The 21,604-nt window shown below is 47.7% G+C and overlaps 2 protein-coding genes across 7 annotated transcripts in view; one reads left to right on the forward strand and one right to left on the reverse strand.

The window, feature by feature from the left end:
* Positions 1–5,349, reverse strand: part of KIF5A (kinesin family member 5A) — a 29,494-nt gene extending 24,145 nt beyond the window's left edge. The window contains exon 1 of one of the 2 annotated variants that reach the window (XM_019657613.1): positions 4,923–5,349. In XM_019657613.1, coding sequence (XP_019513158.1) covers positions 4,923–5,051 — 129 coding nt within the window. In that variant the 5' untranslated portion in view covers positions 5,052–5,349. The remainder of the gene's footprint in view (positions 1–4,922) is intronic. The other variant, XM_019657614.1, reaches the window with a different exon arrangement.
* Positions 5,350–7,779: 2,430 nt separating this feature from the next.
* On the forward strand, positions 7,780–21,456 carry DCTN2 (dynactin subunit 2). 5 transcript variants are annotated; one of them, XM_019657620.1, is made up of 16 exons: positions 7,780–8,093; positions 9,006–9,074; positions 12,257–12,265; positions 14,769–14,774; positions 17,027–17,123; positions 17,300–17,361; positions 17,680–17,778; positions 18,014–18,174; positions 18,371–18,521; positions 18,846–18,911; positions 19,129–19,167; positions 19,346–19,423; positions 19,517–19,588; positions 19,837–19,939; positions 20,052–20,143; positions 21,001–21,456. In XM_019657620.1, exons 1-16 carry the CDS (start codon positions 8,058–8,060, stop codon positions 21,085–21,087), a joined length of 1,227 nt encoding a protein of 408 aa, XP_019513165.1. In that variant the 5' UTR covers positions 7,780–8,057; the 3' UTR covers positions 21,088–21,456. The 5 variants fall into 5 exon arrangements, with proteins under 5 accessions (XP_019513165.1, XP_019513167.1, XP_019513168.1 ...); XM_019657622.1 differs by lacking the exon at positions 12,257–12,265; XM_019657623.1 differs by lacking the exons at positions 12,257–12,265; positions 14,769–14,774.
* Positions 21,457–21,604: the final 148 nt, after the last annotated feature.

The following is a 21,604-nucleotide window of genomic DNA, read 5'->3' on the forward strand; positions in this document are numbered from 1 at the left end:
GCGCGCGTTTGTCTTTCTAAAACACTCCCAGTTAAGGATCCCAAAGGGTGCTGCCGGTGCATTAAAATGGAGGGCGCTCTCCAAGTGCTGAAGATATTTATTGCCTGAGGAACCCCTTTTCCTCAGCCCAGACTAGAAAGAAGAGATCAGAGACAGAGGAAGGGTGGCGTTCTCAGTACTGTGAGGATAAAAAATATCCAAGAGCTAGAAATGGGTGCACTTTGTAATCTCATGAGCAGGGAAAGCCATAGGCACGGATTATAATTCCAGGGTTTTATTTTGGGAAGGCCTGTAACCACTTCCCTACTCTTAGCTGAGCCCTTAAATTTCAAGTCTAGCTGTTAATTTCCTTATCTTAAGATTTTTATTAATGTTAAAGTGTAAATTTATTTTAATTTTCTATTAATTATATTCAGGATGAATTCATTTCATTAGACCTTTTTATGAAAATAACTAGACCAGTGGTTTTCTGCTTTTTCTGCCTCTAGACTACTCACATGGGAAACAGCACCATTACTTACATATCTTAAAGTAACTGACACACAATTGCTTTGAGTCACACTGTAGTATGTTGTGGGGGGTTTCTTGTCAGAACCTGGGGGAGTGTATGCACCCCAAAAGCCATTCTGATGCCCACTTCCAGGCCTCTGCTCAGACCACTCCAAAGTCTGGATCACCGTGTAGACCAAGAGTTTTTTGAAGGCAGGGATTCCCTCTAAACCCCATTAAGTCCTTGGCCCATAGGATATTCTTCATAAATATTTGTTGAATTAGCACAGATACTGATAGAAGAAGAGACCTAGAAGATACTAAGGACCCAGATGTTTGGATGAAACAACCAGTAAGAAGAGAAAATGTTAACCACTTTCCAACTGTGTCAAAGGCTAGCTTGTGGGGAGACAGCATATATAAAATAACATCTAACTCTTATCGGGAGTTTTTATTATGTACCTGTCACTATGATAGGTATATGCATTATCTCATTTAAGGCTCACAGCAATCCTAGGAGGTAGGTGCTATTATTATTCTATTTCATAGATGCAGAAACTGAGGTTCAGAAAGGTAAGGTAGCTTGCCCACAGTCACACAGCTGAGATATGCTAGAGCATGGTTTCAAACCCAAACAATCTGATTCCAGGCCCACACTGCCAACGTGATCCAAGAGCTGAAGTGCCAACACTGCATCAGATCCTTATCATGGCTTTTCCTTCCCCTCTTCCATATGCACCCCCTCCCCCCAATTTGGACATTCTTCAAATGTTTCCAGACACAATTAAAGCCCTTCATCACTCCCTTTTTCCAACCTTAACCACATTTTTAGAAGTATGCAATTTACCCACCCATCCTCTCTTAGGAGCCTCCCTCATCATCTCTACCTCCAGGTAGTCCAAGACCCCATAAGTTGGTGCAACATCAGAGACTGAATGACTTGATACCTCAGAAAAGCTCAGGGAGGCCCTCTGCCTTGGAGGAATGCCCCTGAGACCCACTCTCTCTCCCACCCACAGCAGTCTAAGCACGCCTCACAGCCTTCTCCAGAGAGCCTCTCCTCAGTCGCGCAGACCAGGGCTCTCCATTGTCCTTTGACCCCACTCCTGTTGTGTCTTTGTCCATCTGTGTCTCCAGCACCTACCTGTAGTTTTCCATTAGTGTGCTGACTAAAGCTAATGGGAGGGCCTACAATCAGGGTCCAAAGATGACCAACATTTCAACCCTTAGTAAAGCGCTTGGTAGATGCTGAACTTCAAAGCAGGAGGCCTGATTTCCATGGTGACACCCCTGGGGATTGTTGCCATAGTTATATTGGAGAGACACTGGCCACAGAGAACATACCTCCCTTCTCCATTTTCCTTTATGAGACTCTCCCAAAACTAAGGGGAGACCTGCTCTTCCTCTTCAGATATCAAAGGAATCCTGGGCTACCCAAAATAATACTGACTCTGCTCCAATAATGCTGCAGGTCCCAACATAGCTTTTTCAAATGAAGTACTTGGTGGTCCTGGGGTTTTGCCTCCTGAAGAACCTACTTAACCATTGGGAGGCCTAGGGAGATAGAATGGGTAGTAGGTACTTGAATAAAGGCAGGGGGCAGGGGGAGGAAAAAACGAAAGAGAGAGAGAAAGAAAGTGTGTGTGTGTGTGTGTGTGTGTGTGTGTGTGTGTGTGTGTGTGTTTCCTTACTGTCACCCCTCCCACATCTGGTATAAATGCAGCAGCCCAGAAAGCAGGATGCTCTGACCACCAAGATTAAGAAAGAGAGACACTTAAATGGGTCCAGTGAATAAGTCACAGTGGATTCTGATCGACACAAAGAGCAAAACAAGGTACAGAGAACACACAGACAGTGACCCCCAACACTCTTCTACTATGACTCAGGCCATTAACTTTGGCTAAGCCCCATCCCCCAAATTCCTGGGAGAAGTCGGGGAAGTGGGGGAGGGATAAGGCTCCAGCTTATTCTTCTACCCTTTGCCAAGCAGATAAAGCCCACAAACATTAGGGGCTCTGAAGCCATAGCTAGCCGCAGTGCTGCAGGAGCAAAGAAGAGAGCCATTAGAGAAAGGAGCAGAGGCTGGATGTGGAGAGATCACCCTCTCCCACCTTCACTCTTCCCTCACGTTCCCAGACATCCTGAAGCAGCTTCCACCATTAATTCCTCAGAGAGTTTCCTACACACTGGGCCCCAAAGGGAGCTAGAGGAGGAAAGAGGAAAGGGGGAAGGAAATTTGCTTCACTTGTTGGAACCCTCAAGGGTCTCCTCAAAAATCACTTCTCTTATAGCCCTCATCCTCCTGAGTGAGGAATGAATAGCAAGGCTGGGAAGACAAGCTCTAAGGATGCTGCTTGAGCCAAAATGCACGTCCCCGCCCCCCTCCCGTAAGTCTTTATCTTGGAGTAGGAGATTGACAGGAAGGGCTAGAGCAAGGGAAGATAGAGAGTGAGACAAAGGTACAGCCCTGCAAATATCAGGCAAAACAGACAAGGAAGGACCAGCTGTGGAGCTAAGATAAAATCTGAACTGGCAGGGGGCTTTGGGCCTCTCCTCCTACCCCATCTTCCACGGTGTCTTTCCTGTTTAGCTGGGCAAATTGGACAGATCAACACCACAACTCCTTCTCCCAACATCATCCCATGCCTCATGTTCACCTGGCCAGAATGAACAGCCCAGAGAGTCTAGAGGAGTTGGTTTAGACTTACCTGAAAAACCTACAGCAAGGAAGTAGGGCTTAAAAGTAGAAGCCTTTTGTGGATTTACTCCCCCATAACCACCTCCCTCCTGTTTCTCAGCCTTTATATCTCAGAGGGACCTCAAGCTCCATCTCTCATAGTTAATGCCTGCTGTCCAGACTACTCATAGAGGAGTCCCCCAGAGTTGATCCACTGACCAGAGTGTAAGGCCTAAGGTCCCTGAAGCAGAGAGAGATAGGGGCCCTCTCTATGTGGTAAACACACACATTCATAAGCACACACACATGGCAAAAAGTACCCGTTCGAGTTCACAGTGTGGGTGAAAGATCTCAGCGTGGTGACAGACTGAGGCCCTTGAGGACAGGGCATGTAAGCAGATCTCTTACTAAGGCATGTTTACTCAAAAGTCCCATTCTCACTGATTCAGAATGCCCAGGCTCCCTCTCCTTCTTTCCTTCATTCTTTTAACAAGCATGCCTTGGGCCAAGTATGTGGATCAAAGACACATAAGAAGTGCCCTTGACCTTGAGGACTGCCCTCATATGTGCCCCTCCCTTCTCAAACTGGCTACAGTTTCCTGGCCTAGCACCCCTGAAGCACTACTGGACTCTACCCCAATTCTTTCGCCCCATAGCCTGACAATCCCTACCAACCTAGCAAAGGAGGGGTAAGTGAGGAATTCCCTTTGGGCCACCACAGATAAAGGTCCAGGCAGTGTGACACAGAGGAAAAGACATGAGTTTTGGAGTCACAGATTTAGGTTCAGATCTATGAATTAACAGTGTGACCTTGCGAAAGTCATTCAACTTCTTTGGGCCTCAGTTTCCTCATCTGTAAAATGGAAATATTAACGCTTACTTCAGAATGTTGTCTTAAGGGTTAAATAATAAATGTAGAGTAACAAGCACACAGTAAATACTAGTTTTCCTTCTTCATAAGATCTCCTCCATGAGGCTGCCATGATGAGGTAGAGGTGGCTTGCTACTTTTTTATTGGATCATCAAGAGAAAGGATGAATAAGCAACTACTTGTTAGGATCTCAGGGTCTGGTTATTTTTATTTGTTAAGGGGAGTTGGGTGGGTCTGAAATCCTCTTCCTACTGTACCTGGGAGAGAAGGGCAGACATTTCCTTAGGACCCCAGAGGCTCCCCACCAAAAAACCTGGGTGTGTCATCAATGTATTTCTTTCTCAGAAAATCCTTCATCAGACCTGTGCCCTCCCCACCCAAGTCCAGGCATTAACTACTTCAAGAGATTATGGAGGGCTTGGTCCTAGAGCCCATTCTCTTTTATATCTCCGCAGAGACCCTGGGCTGCCCACATTCGATCTAGTCCATCCACTAGTCTTCCCCCTCCCTTCCTGGGAGGTGGGGGTAGAGATCTGAGCCAATAACAAAGGGAAGATGCGCTTCCTCTAGGGGAGAGGCAAAACATCAGAAAAACATGGGACTGGCTCTAAAGGGTGGGGACGCTGCAGAGGGCAGCAAAGGGGAGTTGGGTGACCTGATCGCGGGGAAGTAGCCCCCTCCCACTCTGCGGAGACTGGGCCTCAGGCCTGGCCAGGCCACACCCAGCCATCCTGATGCTGGGGAGAGGAGGGGCTGCGGCGAAAAGGATGGAGGATGAGCGGCGGGGAGGGGGCGCAGAGTGACAAACAGGGCTTAAGGCCCAGCGAGGGGTAGGATTCAACCTCCCGCCCCCTCCCCGAAATTCTCTCCTGGGGTGGCACTCACCCCAATAACGACGCTGTCGTCCCCTTGGAAAATGGGGATGAACTTGTCCCCCCGCAGGATCTCGGCCTGGTTCAGGGGCCGAAATCGGCAGAGCACCTTGATGCTACATTCGTTGTTGGTCTCTGCCATGGTGGTCGCCGTCTTGGGGCTGGGCACTTCTTGGGCGGCAGGGGTGGTGCGTGCTTCGGAGGCGGGAGCTCAGCAGAGGCCGAGTCGGAGGACAGGTGCTCGATCTCGGGCCAAGAATGCTCTGGGAGCGCCCGGATGAAGGCTGAGGAGCAGGGCCCGGGAGCACTTCCTCTCTTCTGCTGCAGCGGGATGCTGGCGACTTTAGGCGTCTGGTCCTCTCGCGGAGCTCTGCCTCTCCGCCCCTCGCGCTGCAGCGCCGCGCTGCGGGCCTGGGCGGGGCGGCGACCCAGGAGCGGGGCGGGGCTTCCCTCGCGGGGCGCCTGGCCCTGGGTGTCCACCTTAGAGTGGTGGCACCTTTCCTCTCTTCTTGCCTCCTCTCCTCACCCCTACCTCTCGAAGATGAACTTGCCCTCACCCCTTCCCCACCCAAGTCATTCACTGCATCCCTTACCTGTCTGTCCCTCCTTCAGACTCCACTCTTCTGGAAGGAATAAGGGGTCTGCTGTGAGCCTGTTGCCTGTCTAGGGGAGAGAATCATCAGCGTTTCCACCCCCTTTACCCCAGGGCATCCTCCGCCCCTGTCACAATCCCCTCCAAATTGGGAGCATACTTCTCATTTCCTCTCCCCACACGCCTCGCACTGATTTCCAACCCACTCAACCATCAAGGGCAGCTCCTTGTACCCTTATGGAGGTGGGTGTCCAAGTCCTATTTTTCACTGAAGAGTATCAGGAGATGTCTGGCTATTCCCATCCCCTCTACGTTCAGAGGTGCACTCTACTCTGTCCCCAACATACGTGCCAGGTCTCCAGTTTGAAGGAAGATGAACTCCCATTCTGGGCTATCAGAATTCAAAAACAGATAAGATTCTCATTTTTGCTTCATAGGTTGGGCCTGGGATGGAGGTGGGCAGGAGTAACTTTTGCAAGAGGAAGGGAGTCAGAAAGCAGTGAAGGAGGGGTGGTGATGGGGACAGGTAAGGCCAGAGAGACTTTAAAATTGGACTTCCAGGGCAGACATCTGCATTTGGGTTTTAGGCAGGTTTAGGAACCTATATGAGTGTGTTTCCTGTCCCAGTCGCCATTGGACAGAGTCCCAGCATCCCAGCCTCTTTCCTCAGGCCTTCTCTCTGTTTCTTTCCCTTCCCTGAAAAAAAAAAAAAAAGTGAAGCCTAGAGATTCCTTGTCCTTCCTCCCCTTAGGTCAGACTACTACTGCAGCCCCTGGGCAGAATCATCTAGAAACTGGCTGAATTGATTTTTCTCCATATCACAGGCCTCTGCTGGCCAACAGAGTTAGACTGCAGGAGTTGAGGCTCTAGGCCAAGGGGTGGAGCAGGGTGATGGGAGAAGGGAGGAAGGGATGGAGGTTCTGCCTAGCTATTGTTTAAGGTCACTTAGACACTCTGAGGCAAGGCGAGAGAATGATGGCCTCGCCAGACAAGATCTAACCACTCAGAACTCAGCTTGAGAGGGTTTTCCAAATTGGACCTATACCCACCTTGAATCTTAAGGACACTGAAGGAAAAGGGTCCAGCATAAGACATTGAATGGGAAGGCAATAGGATTATGGAAAAGGAGGGGTTGGGGCATGGGGAGGAGCCAGGAAAGTATGCACTAAAATGACAGTGAGCTCCAAACTCAGGAAAATAGGCATCTCTCTGGTCACTTGGTCTGGTACTATTTCTAAGTGTTGCAGCAGTCTACAAGCTAAGAGAACATCCTGGGAAACATACCAACCTCAGGCCCCCACGGGTTCCAGGGTGGTATCCTTAGTGGATTTTCAAAATGCTAGTCCATGGAGGGTCACTGGTCAGAAACAAAAATTTATGGATAAGCACTCCCCCAAAACAAGCAAACAAACAAATAAACAAAAGAAAACCACCACACAGTGTAGTTTTTCATAAATCAGGGTTTATTAAATTTCAAAGGACTGTCTTTTATTCTGAGAGTATGTCCTTCCTACTTTTCTGCTAAGAAATGATGGCAATTGTTAAGTAGTAAGTTTTCTTTTTTTTTTTAAATGTGCTTACTTAGCAAAATGAAGGTAACAATACCATAGCTGTCCTCGCAAAGGTTTGTTGTTGTTGTTGTTTTAATTTTATTGAACTGTTAAATTCAAAAGTCTGAAAACAGTGAAGTGACTAAGAGCACAAAGGGTACTCAGACATAGAGCCACCACTTACCTATATATGAACTTGAGATACGATTGCCAGGTTTGAAAAACAAACAAGATGCCAAGTTAAATTTGAATTTCAGATTTTAAAACATCTAATTTTTTTGTTATTATGTCCCAAATATGGTATGAGACATACTTATACTAAAAAAAACTATTAGTTGCTTATGCTGAAATTCATCTTTAACTAGCGTCCTGTATTTTATCTGACAGCTCTAAATTGAGAATATTGCTAAACTTTTTCATTCTAAAAGTGACTGAGACTTTATTAAAGTTTACTTGTTGTTGGCTATTGTTGTTTTTGAAGTCTTGGCTCTGCCTACATACTAACACAGTATGCCTACTTGTGTTATTTTTATCTAGTCATTTAATTTCTGGAAGTGCAAATTTATTCATCTGAAAAACAGGAATTATAAAAGTTCTTTTCACAGACAATGTAAAAATTAAAATAAGTTGGATGAAATAACTGCCATCACTAAGTGGCTTGGGACGTGTGCCTGAGGTGGGGGTCGCCTTCCGCCCAATCCCGGGTCGGTCAAGACTACATATCCCACAATCCTAGGCGGCTCCCCCCACGCCATTACCTCATTCCCTGGCCTCGTTCTCGCCAACCCCGGCCTCTCCAGGGGTGTGGTAGCGGGCTGCTCTCGCGATTTTTGCTTTACCCTTCTCCTGTGCTACTGATATCGCGAGACTTCCTGCTTCTCCACCTCCTCCGCCGCTCCCTTGGCTGCCGCCTTAGCCCGGGACCCGGACCCAGCCTGTCCCTTACCCGAACACCGGCCCCGGCTCCGCCGAGTCCCCGGTCCCCCAGCCCCGCCTCGCCGCCGCCATGGCGGACCCTAAATACGCCGACCTTCCCGGCATTGTGAGTACAGGGCCGGCCCCGGCTCCCCAGGACCGCGCCCCCAATCTCCTAAGGACCCCCAACAGACACCAACCCGTGACCCCTCCCGCCTGCAGCCCCTCCTCCGCCCCCAGGGCTCCCGCCGTTCGCTCCCGGACGGGCCGCAGCATCTTCCGGACTCCTCAGACCCGACTGGGCCGGGCTTTGGGACGGCCTACCAGGCCCCTCTTCCGGCAGTCGCCGGTTTCTCGGCCCAGAAATTGTCTCCGGGCCCTTACCGTTTGTGGTCGAGTGTTTACCATCCGCGTCAACACCACCCATGTCTCTCCAAATCTTCCCATAAGCCTCCCATCCCCACCCCAGAAACATACCAGGCCACTTAGTGATGGCCTTCAACCTGCCAAGGAAGAGGTTACTGTGGCAGAACCCTTCTTGTGCCAGATGGAGAACTCTGTCCTCCTGGGAGTGTCCACCCCAACCCCATCCTACCCTGCACATGCCGTCACGTACCCTTTTCTGCTGTCCTGCCTACATTCTTGGGGTGGGGGTTGGGACACAGGATCTTGGGTACTAAGGTCCTGAGTCACTCTAAATCCTTGTGCCAGGATAGTGGTGTACAGGACCTAATTCAAGGATAGCTCGTCTACCTTTGCCATAATAATTGCCAAGGAGCCACCCCCCTTCAGATTCAGGGTAACGTCTTTGTCATCACTTACACTCACCATTTACCATCAGGTCCCAGTTGTCCCCACTGTCATCCCCATCCCTCTTAAGTCATGGGAACAGGCGTGCAGTTAACCGGGCAGGTGGAAGAGAAGGGACAGAATCCTGACATCACAGCCTGGCTTCTCTGTTAACTTGTTCAAATGGAACAGGGTCAGGGACGTTGATTGCTCCGTAGTGAAGTTGGGTGGTCACTGCTTCTACCTGCAGGCCAGGAACGAGCCAGATGTTTATGAAACCAGCGACCTACCTGAGGATGACCAAGCGGAGTTTGATGCGGTAAGACTGTGTGATGCCTTAGGACTCCTCTGGACTCTGACCTCTCACCCTCAGGCAGGCCCTTTCCCGTTTCTGGGGAGCCACAGCAATAAGCGGGTATGCCAACCCAGCGTGGGTGGTGTGTAGGTTGCAGGGCTTCCAAAGGCCTTGCTGGTCTTGCAACTACCAATGAGCAATGCCAGGAAGGAGTGTCAGGTCAGTGGAATTCCAGCTAATGAGACCTGATCCTTGACCTTTGAAATATCTCCAAACAGGTTTGGGACTAGTGATTTAGTTAAGCCCCTGGATGCTAGCCGTGGGAATGAATCATGACACCTAAGCACTTCTAAACTGCTAGAGGTTAGGACCTAGATCTTCTAATTCAAAAATATTTCACTTGATACATGTTCATTAGCATCCTACCAAGAGCTAGACTTTGAAGTATAGAGAAATACTATTTTACATGAATATCCAGTATCCATTGGGCAAAGAGTAAGAAAATAATTTGGAGATTTTAGAAAGAAAAGGGACCTGGTGAGAGCAAAACAAATTTGAGGAAGAACATAACTGTTTGATATCAGCATAGGAGAGGCCCAGGTAGCACTCAGATCCAAGAAGAGCTCTGAGGAGGAAGGAATTTGCTGTGGACACTTTTAATGACGGGAACCACTTAGCATTGTTTATTGAATATGTTCATTCTGTGTTGATTTTTTTTTTTTTTTTTGTGCAATGCAGAGGAGGAAATGTCCTTGCCCTTAAGGATCCCCCAGACTAATGGGGGAGTTAGGATACGCATAGGAAATATGGAAGAAAGAAACAAAATTGAGTGAATGGAAATCAGCGTAGTAAAAATTCTGTATGTAAGTGCCAAAGGGAACAAAGATTTATTACCATGTCTTATAGGATATGTTTTAGGTTCTGTTATTTCCAAAAACAGCTGGGCTAGGGTTACATAGATAGTGTGAGAGCTCAATAAAGTTGTGACCAAAAGTCAGCGGGAACAGGCTCAGTATGTGTGTCTAAGTCCTGTGTCTGTGGGGCTGGTTAGTTCTGGAGAATGCTGGTTGCTGGCTTATAATGTATGGCTTGGCGTACTCGCTTATTCCTTATTTGATTTCCCCCATGTGGAAGTGGTTCCTACTTTGTGGGGAACACCTTCCCACCCCTCTCTCTCAGTGGTGTGTGCCTTGTGGCTTCTGTACTTGCTGGCATGTCAGTCTGTCCCCCAAGCCTGAGTATCTGGAGATAATGCAGATGTTGTCATTGCTCAAGCACCTAGGTGTGCACCTGTCACTTCAAGAGGTGTCTTATTAGGAAGCTGTCTGACCTCACAGGGCAGGAGTGTGTATGCCGAGGACTCCACTCTACTGTCACAGTTCAGAGACTGCTCAACTCTGGCCTAGGCCTCTGCCTGTAAGAGTCAAGCCTTCATGGTGAGATAATGAATGGAACTTTGTCCCTTTGTGACTGACTATGTTACAAATAGGTAGTACAGCAGTCCCCTTTCCAAACCAAAAAATACTTTGTAATTTTCTTTTGAAGGTACTGGGATATCTTAATAAAAAGAAGATAACACCCATTCCAGGCATGGTGGAACCTGAATGTACAGCCCTGATTGGCTGCTTCTCTCTGCTGAGACGGAGCAGCCTATTTTAGCAGCATCTGATGGGGAGAGGATACCATAAGTGTTTATTTACTGCAGTATATTGCCCAGGATGCCAGTACAGAAGTGTATAGGAGCTGAAGGATAAATACTCCATCACTTAAGGCTCAGCTAAATGACTGTCACTAGGGAAGAGTGAGTGGGGTGGGGAGACCTTCATCTGCTACAGGAGCCTTGGGTAGGGATGGGGGTTGCTGAGATGTTTCCTGCTGTTAGCTAATGTCTCTGGCCCCTGCGTGTCCCTATGGGCTTTCGGAGGGCAGCTTTCAGGAAGTCAGCTGAGTAATGCTTCTGTCACTATTAATACTTATGTGAGTATGCAGCTTGAGAGCAGTGGGTGGTACTTAAGACAGAAACTGCATGTCCATGAGGCCTGGATTCTCACCAGCAGCCTGGCCTCTTCTTACCCACCCTCTTAAGACCTAGCACAAGAAATAGTACATATCACCACTATTGTGCTGAGCCATGAGGTTGTCTGTCACCTTCTTAACTCCTGGCAACAGCATGCTCTGCCTTAGTCTCCAGATTATTTTCAACTTGAACTCCATTGGTTTTTAAAATCCATACTATATGTATACAGAGCAAGTCTGTCTTCCTACCACTGCCTGCCACCACTTAGTTCCTTTCCCTGGAGACAACCACTATGACTAGCTTCTTAGGAAACCTTTTGTGTGGGGGATGGTCTGCAGATTTTTGTTTAAAAGAATAGGCAAAGAGTGTTGACTGCCCCCTGCCCCCCATCTTTTAACCTCCTTCCTCTCTTTACCCCACTGTGGAAGAAATTGGGCTGCTGAAGGAAATAATGTTCTCTAATATGCCTTGAAGATTGTAGTTTCTAGTTTAACTTAAATATAAAAGTTTTGCAATTCCCATAGTGAGGAGGCTGGGAAAGGAAAGTAGAAGGTTTTAATTTTGGTGAAAATGATCCTGATTGTCCTACTATCCCTTGAAAACAATTTCAGCAGAAAGTAAAATATTTTTAAATGAATGGGCCAGAGAACTGCACAGGCTAGCCCTTTCCTCCTCAATCTAGGAGGATCTCCTCTCTGCATTTCAGACACTCCTGGGTTGATTGAAGTGATGGGCTTGTTTGGAGACTTTTCTTAAAATGTCAAGAAAGCTAATTTCCAGTTGGAATTCCCTCCTGCCTGGGTCCACAGCCTGCCTTGTGTCTGTGACGCATTCTGCTCATGGCTTTTGAACTGCTGGAGCAAGGGGAATAAATTGAGAAAACCGCAGTAGAAACAATTTAGTTTCTCCCTTTATACTATAACTACCTCCAGTGCCCTGTGAAAGGGGGAAAAATGACCTACCATAGTTTGGTGGGGCCCTGGCAGAAGCTTCAGTTCTCCAAAGGGTAGGTACTGCTGGACACTCCACCAGCCTGAAATGAGAAGCAGTAGGTTCTCTCCCTTACAGTTTGGGATATCATAGAGTATGCTTGATTGTGTTCATTGACTGTTGGCACACTTGAACTTAACCTGAGTTTTTCCTAATGCTTCCCCCATCCTCCCTCCTTACCACCTTGCCTGGACACTAGTTTGCACAAGTAAGACCATTCAATGCTTCTTCTCTGCATGTTTTTTTCATCTGCCATTTTGCATGCAATGCTCTGTCACTGTGCTTTTGTTGTAGCTAATCGTTTTAAATTCTAATGAGTCCCTAGTTGGATCACTAAGGGGCCTGCTGGCCTTATGTTTAAAGATCATTAATCAAGGTTTAGAAGCACAGCTATGATCCATGAATCATTGTCTCTTCCTCTTGTGAGGTCTGCAGATTAAAACTGTCCAATGGAGGATGGGATAGAAACATGGAGGCTAGGAATGCTTTTAGACATGAGGCATTTAGGGGCTGGAGTTAGAACAGGGTTGCCTTTCTCCTCCTCAGACTGAAATGGAGTTAGGAGGAAAGGAATAACTATTAGCCATTCCAGACAAAGGTGATAAAGAAGGGGAACAGCCACAGTCCTTACTCTGTGTGGATTATGCCTGGAAAAAACTCATTTTAATAGTTTCCTATGCTAAGCCTTTAAAGAAAGGTAAATAGGTTAGGAAAGGGGTGTTATATGCAATTTTAAGGTAATAACTTGGGTTATTCATGCTTTCATGAGTCTTTCTGTTTCTGTACCCCTCCTTTAGAAATGGATGGATGGTCAGCACTATGTTGGTTCATCCTGGACAGTTTTATTCTACAGTACTATCCGTCTTCTTTGTCATCATGGTTCCGAAGTCCCTGTGGCTACAGTGTTGGCATAGAGCCTGAACAGGCTCAAAGAGCTTCAGTGGCCTCTTCCCCTGTCTTATCTAGAACTTCAGGTCTTGCCCTCTGAGGCACAGCCACTTAGCCAAACAGCCCTGGGGACGCTGGGAGCTCATTAGAGAGGGACTGGGAATCAGGTACTAGATAAGCTGGTACCTGGAATCACAGCACTTAGAATTTTCCAGTCAAGGTGGCTGGGTGTACTAGGTTTCCATGGTGACTGTCACTATTCCACGTTATAGGAATTATGCCTAAAATCTCATCATTCGCCCCCCCAAACCCACCCATAGGATAGATCTGGAGGTGGTATATACTGTTTACAAACTAATATGCCACTTTTCCTTTTCTTTGATTTTCTGTCCTCCCCCATTCTGATTGTTCCTCGTGATTTGAACTTGAACTTATGGCCCATTGTCCTCTCTTTCTCCTTGAGTTTCAACCAAGCTGGTTTTAGCTTGGTGGGGCAAGTAAGAGAAAGGTGTGGTGTGTGTGCCTCCCCTCATGTGTTTGCATGTGTGCACCTGTGAGTGCTTACACCCACTCTGCAGAGACATTCCAGCCTAGACCACAGGACCTGGGTCCACCTCTACCCTGAGCTGAGAGAGGATTGTTGGCTGGGCTGGCCCCTGACATCAGACAGGGAATGAAGAGGTTGAATTTCATGTGTATCCAGCTGAAACCTCTGGAGCAGGAAGCACTTTGCATTATCACACCATGTGTTTTCATATACACATAACCATCCTTGACCCTCCACACTTCTGTCTGCCCATCAATGGAGCTCCTGGAGAGGCAGGACATACAGCTGGATTTCCTCTCCTGGCAGTTTTTTACCACTCTTGCCGGCAAGTGGGAGTCTTACCTACGTGGCTTGTACTAAAATAAGGCCTCTTTGAAATACTCTTACCTTTCCCCCTGTCCAGCGTTCAGCCCCTATAAATCTTGTAACAGAGGGTTGAAGAAGCATGCTCTGCACATGGGCTGGTAGCTGTGAATCTTGGTGTCCTCTGGGCTCTGTGCTAGCACGTCATGGCAGAATTGCTCTGGATCCCTCAGAGCTACAGGGTGAGTTACCATTCAGGATGGATTCAAATACACCAGCCTACATGAGGGACCAGGATTTGCCCTGCCTCTCCTCTGGCAGTGGAGAATGAGAATGGGGCTGCAATGAGGCACTTCATATTTCCCTAAACTCACCATCTACAGCTGAAGTACTTTATTCTGCTTAACCAAACCACCAGTGTGAGCACCCTCATTGTGATGGAGTCTACCATCCAAATGTCTTTTTCTTCAAAAACTAGGAGACAGGAAGACTTGAGCCATGAACTCCCCACTTGAGAATTATGGATCCTCAATCAGCTACAGGCCCTCAGAATCTCCATAGCCTCTGCCTCACATTCTGCCATTTCTATAGCGTCCTCTCCACTTCAGCTTTCTCCCACTTTCCTATTCCATGCCACTAGCTTTCAATATCTAACTACTAGTTCTCAGATGACCCTGAATTGCTTCTGTTAATGGCAAAGCTTCATGACATCCTCACCACCAGAGAGGAAAGGTGCCCAAGCTCTTCTTTCTCTTGGGGTATGTGATGACCCCAGCTGAAATCTCTTGGCCCCCAAATTTTGCTAGGCTACCCTGGGCCCTGTGGTGAAGTGTGTTTGAAGACTATCATGTAGTGCATGTGACAGTTTGCTAATAACAATTTTGTCTTTTTTTTTCCCCCTCCCTCACCCCCATTTCCCCACTCCCTTTCCTTTTAACTCTTTTGATTTTCTCACCTCTGGGGAAACCACAAGGAGCTGGTAAGAAGCCTGACCTTTCATCTGCTTTTTAACGGGGTGTGCTGTAATGGGCAGCTGTTTCTCTGTCCTTTTGTCTCTACTAAATCTGTAACCTGTTCAGCCCCACCCCAGCTGACAACCTTTTCCCACTTCACAAATCACTGTAATGACACTGCCCCTAACCCATGTCCCTAGATCTCCGAGACACTGGTCGAGTAGGTGCCACTGGAAGACTAAAGTGTGCTGCCCATCTGAGGCTTTGTGGGGATGCCAGTGTTGGGCACCCCTCCTGACCCAGAACATGCTTCTACAGCAGATATAGTGAGATGAAAGCACTGTCCATCCCTGTTACTGTCCAGAACCTCTGAAACTCACATTCTGTGTGTTTGTCTCTTTTTTTTACTCCATCCCTTCGCTATATAGGAAAGTAAATAAGAAAGTAAGTTTGCATCTCATAGTGACTGACCCATAATAAGGGCTACCAAATGTTAGCTATGATTAATTTCTTTTCCTTGGCCTGCAGACTATACCTCCCATTCCTCTTTTTAAGAGGATTTTTAAAAAAAATTGGATTTCTACTTCATTGGCCTCCATTGGGGCACTCACAGGGAGAAGTAGCAGATTCTTGTGTATGAATTTACAAGACAATGGTTTTCTTTCCTGAGCAGGAGTCCTTCTCAAACACTTTACTTGTAGAAGGTAGAGACCACACAGTTATTTGGCTGGTGGGTGCTCTGGCCATAACATTCAGAGAAGTTTAAAGAGATAATGATTTGGGTCTGAATTGTCTCTTCCCCTAGGCACTTGCACGTGGGACATTGAACCCTTTTGTTTTCCCTTAATCTTTATCTCCTCCTCCTGCCCAGCACTTCTGTGAAGATTACTGCCACTCACACTGACTCCTTCTCTAATAGACCAGAGATGAAGGACTGAGGTTCTATCTGTTGCTCTTTCTCCCTGATGTCTCTCCATCATCACCCCAACCCCACCCCACCCCCATACACAGGCAGAGATTCTGGGCCCTGGCTGCATATTAAAATCACCTGAGTAGTTTTTAAACTGGCCTACTGCCCTGGCCTTACCCCAGAACAATAAATCAGCATCTATAGAGGTGAGCCCAGGCCTTTTTTTTAAAAAAATAGATATTCTCAGAGATTCTATTGTGCAGCCAGGGTTGAGAACCATCATTCCAGTTAAAGGAAAGAAGACTCACTTTGCCTTCCTCCTGGAGAAGGTGGAGATGTCATCCTCAAAAGAAAAGGACTCCTGGGTCCCCCTTCCTTCAGTAATATAGTGAGAGCTGTTGGACTGCTGACAATTGAAGGAGAGACATACAATCTGAAGCGCTCAGTCTCGGTGTAGTTATTGGAATCTGAACAGCCAGTAGATACTTAGTAAGGAGGGAACCTTTCTGCTTCAGTTTCTAGAGTAAAATCTCTTTCAGCTTTCATCACCATGTCCCCTGTTTATAGAAGAGCTTCAGTGCTTGAGAGACAGCAGAGGGATCAGGGAGAAGGGGCAGGTGCTGCAGGTTCTCTTTGAAAAGATGCTCTGCTGTCTCCATTTCAGGACTTACATATGGCCCTTGCCCCACAAGTACTCTTGGCAAGCAGATACTGCTTCTGCTTGTTGCTGCTAAGATGTCCCTTAAAAAATAGTACAGTGAGCCCTTGCCTCTTCTATCCCCTGAATTCCCTGGCCTCATGGCAGCCTGGAAAGGGCTTCTGGTCAAGCCCTCAGCCAGCCAACCTTCCTTTTGTATCTAAGAGCTGGTGTCTTCTCTTTGGCAGCATATTAAAATCCTAATATTCACCACTAGAGTTCATAGCTTGTCTTCCATCCCTTCTCTTTTCCTCCAGCAAGAATGGAGGTTAACTTGAAAATGGACTTCCTCAGCAGCAAGGAAATGTACTTTTGGGAGGGGGAGGTTAAAAGAGGTCAGGTTGGTTTCTTGCCCTGAGTGCATGGTGTGTGCCAGATAACTGGGAGGGCCCAGTTGGATGGTTGAGAGGCTTATGTACAGAGTGGGTGGAGAGGTTATGCTACCTCTGTTCCCAGTTAAACCAGGGTGTTAATATTTATACAACTGAGACTCCAAATTTACCAGGAAGCTTCCGTTTCCTAGGTCGAGCCTGGGTCGGCAGCCTGGAATTGAGCTGCCCTTCTTTCCTCTTGGAAAGTAGGGCCCAGTCTCCTAATAGCTTAGGGATTTTGGGGGGAAGTTCCAGGGTGTGAATGAGTCTGCCCCAGGCCTAAACTACCTATTCCTACAGGAGGAGCTGTCGAGCACAAGTGTGGAGCACATCATTGTCAATCCCAATGCTGCCTATGACAAGTTCAAAGACAAGAGAGTGGGGACAAAGGGACTTGGTGAGACTGGGTTGAAAATTGGGTGGGGGGGGAATCCTGTCCTCAGGCCTTAGTGACTTTTGCTTTGGGAAAGGATCCCTCATGGAGATCTCTCCTGGAATCCCTCATTGTCACCTGAGGCCATGACTGCCCTGGGCCTAAATCAAGCCTTCAAATCCATCTTCTTTTCTTGACAGATTTCTCAGATCGTATTGGAAAAACCAAGAGGACAGGATATGAATCTGGAGAATATGAGATGGTTTGTTGTATGTGTGTGTTGATGAGAATGGTTCAGTGACCCTATCTAGCAGGAGATCAAGGGATACCTTCAGATTCCGAGTTTCTGGCTGGCTGGGGGTCCCGAGGAACCCAGCAGAATGCAGTTGGGAATGCTTTGTCTCTCTGCTGTTGGCTCTGGAGAGTCTCCAGGCCTCCAGCTATCTCAATTCTGTACCTAGGGTGTTGTGGATTCTGAGTTGGATATAACACCCTTACAACTCAGGCCCAGGGTTTGGATAAATTCTTGAGGCTCCCTGTACTGGGAGGTGTAACATCACCATTTGTGCTTGCTGTCTAGCTTGGAGAGGGTCTGGGAGTGAAGGAGACACCCCAGCAAAAGTATCAGCGACTACTGCATGAAGTCCAAGAGCTGACAACTGAAGTTGAGAAAATCAAGGTAACTCGAAACTTTTCTTCCCTCTCTGTTATGACTTGTATAGCAGAGGAGGACCTCCTAGCAGGAGAAAGAGTCCCTAAGCTTCTGGATAAGGGGGCTGAGGTTTCCAGAGTTTAGGAATATACACGAATCTACATTCAGTGCTATAGGTGGGTCAGAACCATCCGAGTGACTTGATCCATTTTTTTTTCTTGATTCACTCTTGCCACCCTTCACTGTCTATTTTTCATACCAGACAACAGTGAAGGAGTCAGCCACAGAGGAGAAGCTGACCCCTGTGGTGCTGGCTAAACAGTTGGCAACCCTGAAGCAGCAGCTGGTTGCTTCCCACCTGGAGAAGCTGCTGGGACCAGATGCAGCGATCAACCTCACTGACCCCGATGGAGCTCTGGCTAAGTGGGTGCCCTACTTGGTTGGGAAATCATTGCTGATTGGGGTGTAGAGGGACTCAGCCAGGCACTGACAGGGCTATTAAGGGAAGAGGTGGCCTAGCTGTTCCTTAATGCTGACGAGGAGGTAGAAATGAGAGAGAGTAACTGGGCTGGCCCACCTCCTTCAAGTCATGATATTATTACTTGGTCTCCTGACCCAGGCGCCTGCTGCTGCAGCTGGAAGCAACAAAGAACAGCAAAGGGTCTGGTTCAGGGGGAAAGACCACAAGTGGGACCCTGCCAGATAGCAGCCTTGTCACTTACGAACTACATTCTCGGCCTGAGCAGGACAAGTTCTCTCAAGCCGCCAAAGTAAGTATGTTTGTAGTGTTGTTTGGGGGACCAGGGGAAACATGGCCCTGGAGACTTGCCCGCCTTCCTCCAAGGGATCAGTTCTGAAGAGAGGGTGCTGGGAATGCTTCCGGTTCCTCTTGGTGTCTCATTCTTCATGTTTCCCTCACCCATCTACTTACAGTTAAGATTTTTAAGATTGTGACTAGGGATGTGTTCCAGGGAAAGGAGTCCCTTGGCAGAGGGGAGGGGGGAGGGGAGTGGTAAGCAGAGAAGAGCAGGATCTTACCTCCCACTGCAGCAGCAGGGAGGTGAATAGCAAATCTCATCTCCTTCCTCCCCCAGGTTGCAGAACTTGAGAAGCGCCTGACAGAGCTGGAAGCAACTGTACGCTGTGATCAGGATGCTCAGGTCACGTGCTCTCCTATACTTAGTCTGGCCCTCCTTCCATCCTGCACCCTAAGCCTAAGGTCCATAGCATTCTACAGAATCCTGGGAGGAGTCAGGAAAGGGCTGCAGTTATAGAATCAACCAGTGGGCTGTCAGCTAGAACAGAAAGGATGGGAGAAGATAGTAATCACATGGATATATTAGAACCACTGATTTCTTTCCTCCTTCTCCCCACCAGAATCCCCTTTCTGCAGGTCTACAGGGAGCCTGCCTTACGGTGAGTGTAAAAGGCAGTGGGTGTTTGGATTACAGAGGGGATATTGGGATTGGGTTGCTTGGAGAATTATTTTGAGGTCTGTAGCTATGTATTAATTACCTCCAGTGGAATATGAAGTGGCTTCTTCCTAGTCTGATCCTTTCCCTTTCATGAAGCTTGTCCCAACCCCTACCCCCAGGAGACTGTAGAGCTGTTGCAGGCAAAGGTGAGCGCCCTGGACCTTGCAGTTTTGGACCAAGTGGAGGCTCGGCTACAGGTATTAAATGGAGGGCAAAGTGGATTACAGGTAACTTGGGACTTTGGAAGCCCTGGATGCCCTTACTATCAACCTTAAAATCTGTGCTTACAGAGTGTCCTGGGGAAGGTGAATGAGATTGCCAAGCATAAAGCTTCTGTAGAGGATGCAGATACACAGAGCAAGGTCAGGAAGACATCTTTCCCCATATTCATACCCTTTCCTGCTCCCTCATGTTCTCCGAGTCATCCTGATGGTAATGGATGAGAACACTGAATCCTCAGGTCCCTATCTTCATCAACTCTTACCAGCTGAAAAAGTCAAGGCAGTGCTTTGCTCTGTCCCCACCCAGTTGACCTTGCCCCACCCTAGTGTAGTAGTGTGTACTTCACTGATGGCTGGGCTGTCCCCTCTGCTCTGTCGTGTCCCTGCAGGTGCACCAGCTATATGAAACCATACAGCGCTGGAGCCCTGTCGCCTCCACCCTTCCTGAGCTGGTACAGAGACTTGTCACCATCAAGCAGCTGCATGAGCAAGGTGGGAGGCCAGCTGCCAGGGGTGCTCAGAATTGGAAAGTAGGCGACTTTTGTTCCCTTCCTCTCTGTCTTGGATTCTCACCTCCCCATACCTTTCTTCCCCTTTATTGTAGCCATGCAGTTCGGTCAGCTCCTGACACACTTGGATACCACACAGCAGATGATTGCTAGTTCCCTCAAGGACAACGCCACCCTCTTGACCCAGGTGTGTGCCCCTTTCTTGGTTTGCTATCCCCCTTCAGCACACACCAGGTTCTCCAGCTGTATCTCAGAGGGTTCTGCCTTACCCCTTTGGTAGCATGGTGTTGTGGCAGAGGCTTGGTTTGTATCCATACTGTTTTTCAGTGGTTGTGGGACCTTTGACAACTTACGTAGCCTATAAATCTGTCTTAACCCTCTGGAAAAGTATACCTACCTGAGTTATGTGGATTATGTGAAATAGTATGGGTGAGTTGTTCAGTAAACATCGGTTTTTCCTCCAAAAGCTACTGTTTCCTTCTGTACTCTCAACTTAGCTTTACCCTCCCTGGATCCTCATGCAAATGCTCCTGAGCACAGTATATCAGAGGGAGTAAATACGGGCTTTCAAATCAGGAGCTAGGCTCCGACCTGGTTCTGCCACTTCCTGACTGAGCAGCGAGCCTCACCTTCTTCCTTCATTCTTTTCACAGTGCTGAGCATAGAGTCCTCAGTTTCTGTTGGAGGCAGTTTTCAGTGCTGGGGGAAGGAGTATTAAAGTTAAGAGACCAGCATCACAGGGCCATCAAAATAAGTGAAAAAACATATAAAGTACTTGGTATAATGTTCTTCCTCTAGAGCAGTCTTCCAAAGTCTTGAACCAGTGAAACCCTATTTCAGCAAAACCTTATTTGGCCCTCTTAAGAGTCCTGCCTGCTTGGCAGACCGAGTTAGGTCCATGGTACTTCAAGGGTAGTTTGAGAACCTCCCTGCTCTGGAGCCCATAAGCTGTGTTTCCATGTCACTTCTGTCCTAAGAGAATTAGGTCCTCATTCAGGTAAGCACCTGAACCTGACAGAGTAAAACATCCATATCACTTTCTAGGTGCAGACAACCATGCGTGAAAACCTGTCCACAGTCGAGGGGAATTTTGCCAACATTGATGAACGGATGAAGAAGCTGGGAAAGTGAGCCCCTTTGGGAGATGGAGAACAGGGGTAATGCCTACCCCTTTGAACTGTTAACAGCTTACATAAATAGGGTTTCCCCTTAATTATATCTCAACATCCCCGTCCCATTTGACACTGGGGACAAGGGGTTCTTGCATGTGGGGTTTATACCCCTCCTCTGATGTCTAGAGTGGTAGCTAGGGGATATTAGATGGTGGTCTCTCCTCAGGCCCTGGGGATGAGGACGTGGGCCCAGCCACATGCTAGCTCATGTCCAATACTGCTTTGTCAAGTATGGGGAAGGATTGGGTCCTGTCCTCTAGGCACAATTTTTGTGGCTGATTGTAACACTGTACAACTGTTTCTGACCATTAAATGCTGTTGTACTCTGTGTGGCCTCTGCTGTGTTTCCTGGGGAAGAGGCAGCAATGAGACAGTCACAGCATAATAGACAGTCTAAGTTACTCTCTACAAGAGGATTTCAATTGTAACTTGTTCATACCAAAGAACTAAGGAAAAAATGAGTACAGAGTCAGAGC

This window comes from Hipposideros armiger, unplaced genomic scaffold, assembly GCF_001890085.2.
Source record: "Hipposideros armiger isolate ML-2016 unplaced genomic scaffold, ASM189008v1 scaffold_277, whole genome shotgun sequence".
Taxonomy (NCBI): domain Eukaryota; kingdom Metazoa; phylum Chordata; class Mammalia; order Chiroptera; family Hipposideridae; genus Hipposideros; species Hipposideros armiger.

Bases quoted from the DNA above. Each gene is read 5' to 3' on its own strand.
- DCTN2 (XM_019657620.1), top strand. From the start codon at position 8,058: ATGGCGGACCCTAAATACGCCGACCTTCCCGGCATT. The intron at 17,124-17,299 runs GTGAGACTGGGT...TTTTCTTGACAG, and splicing joins AGTGGGGACAAAGGGACTTG to ATTTCTCAGATCGTATTGGA. The intron at 19,589-19,836 runs GTCAGGAAGACA...GTGTCCCTGCAG, and splicing joins ATGCAGATACACAGAGCAAG to GTGCACCAGCTATATGAAAC.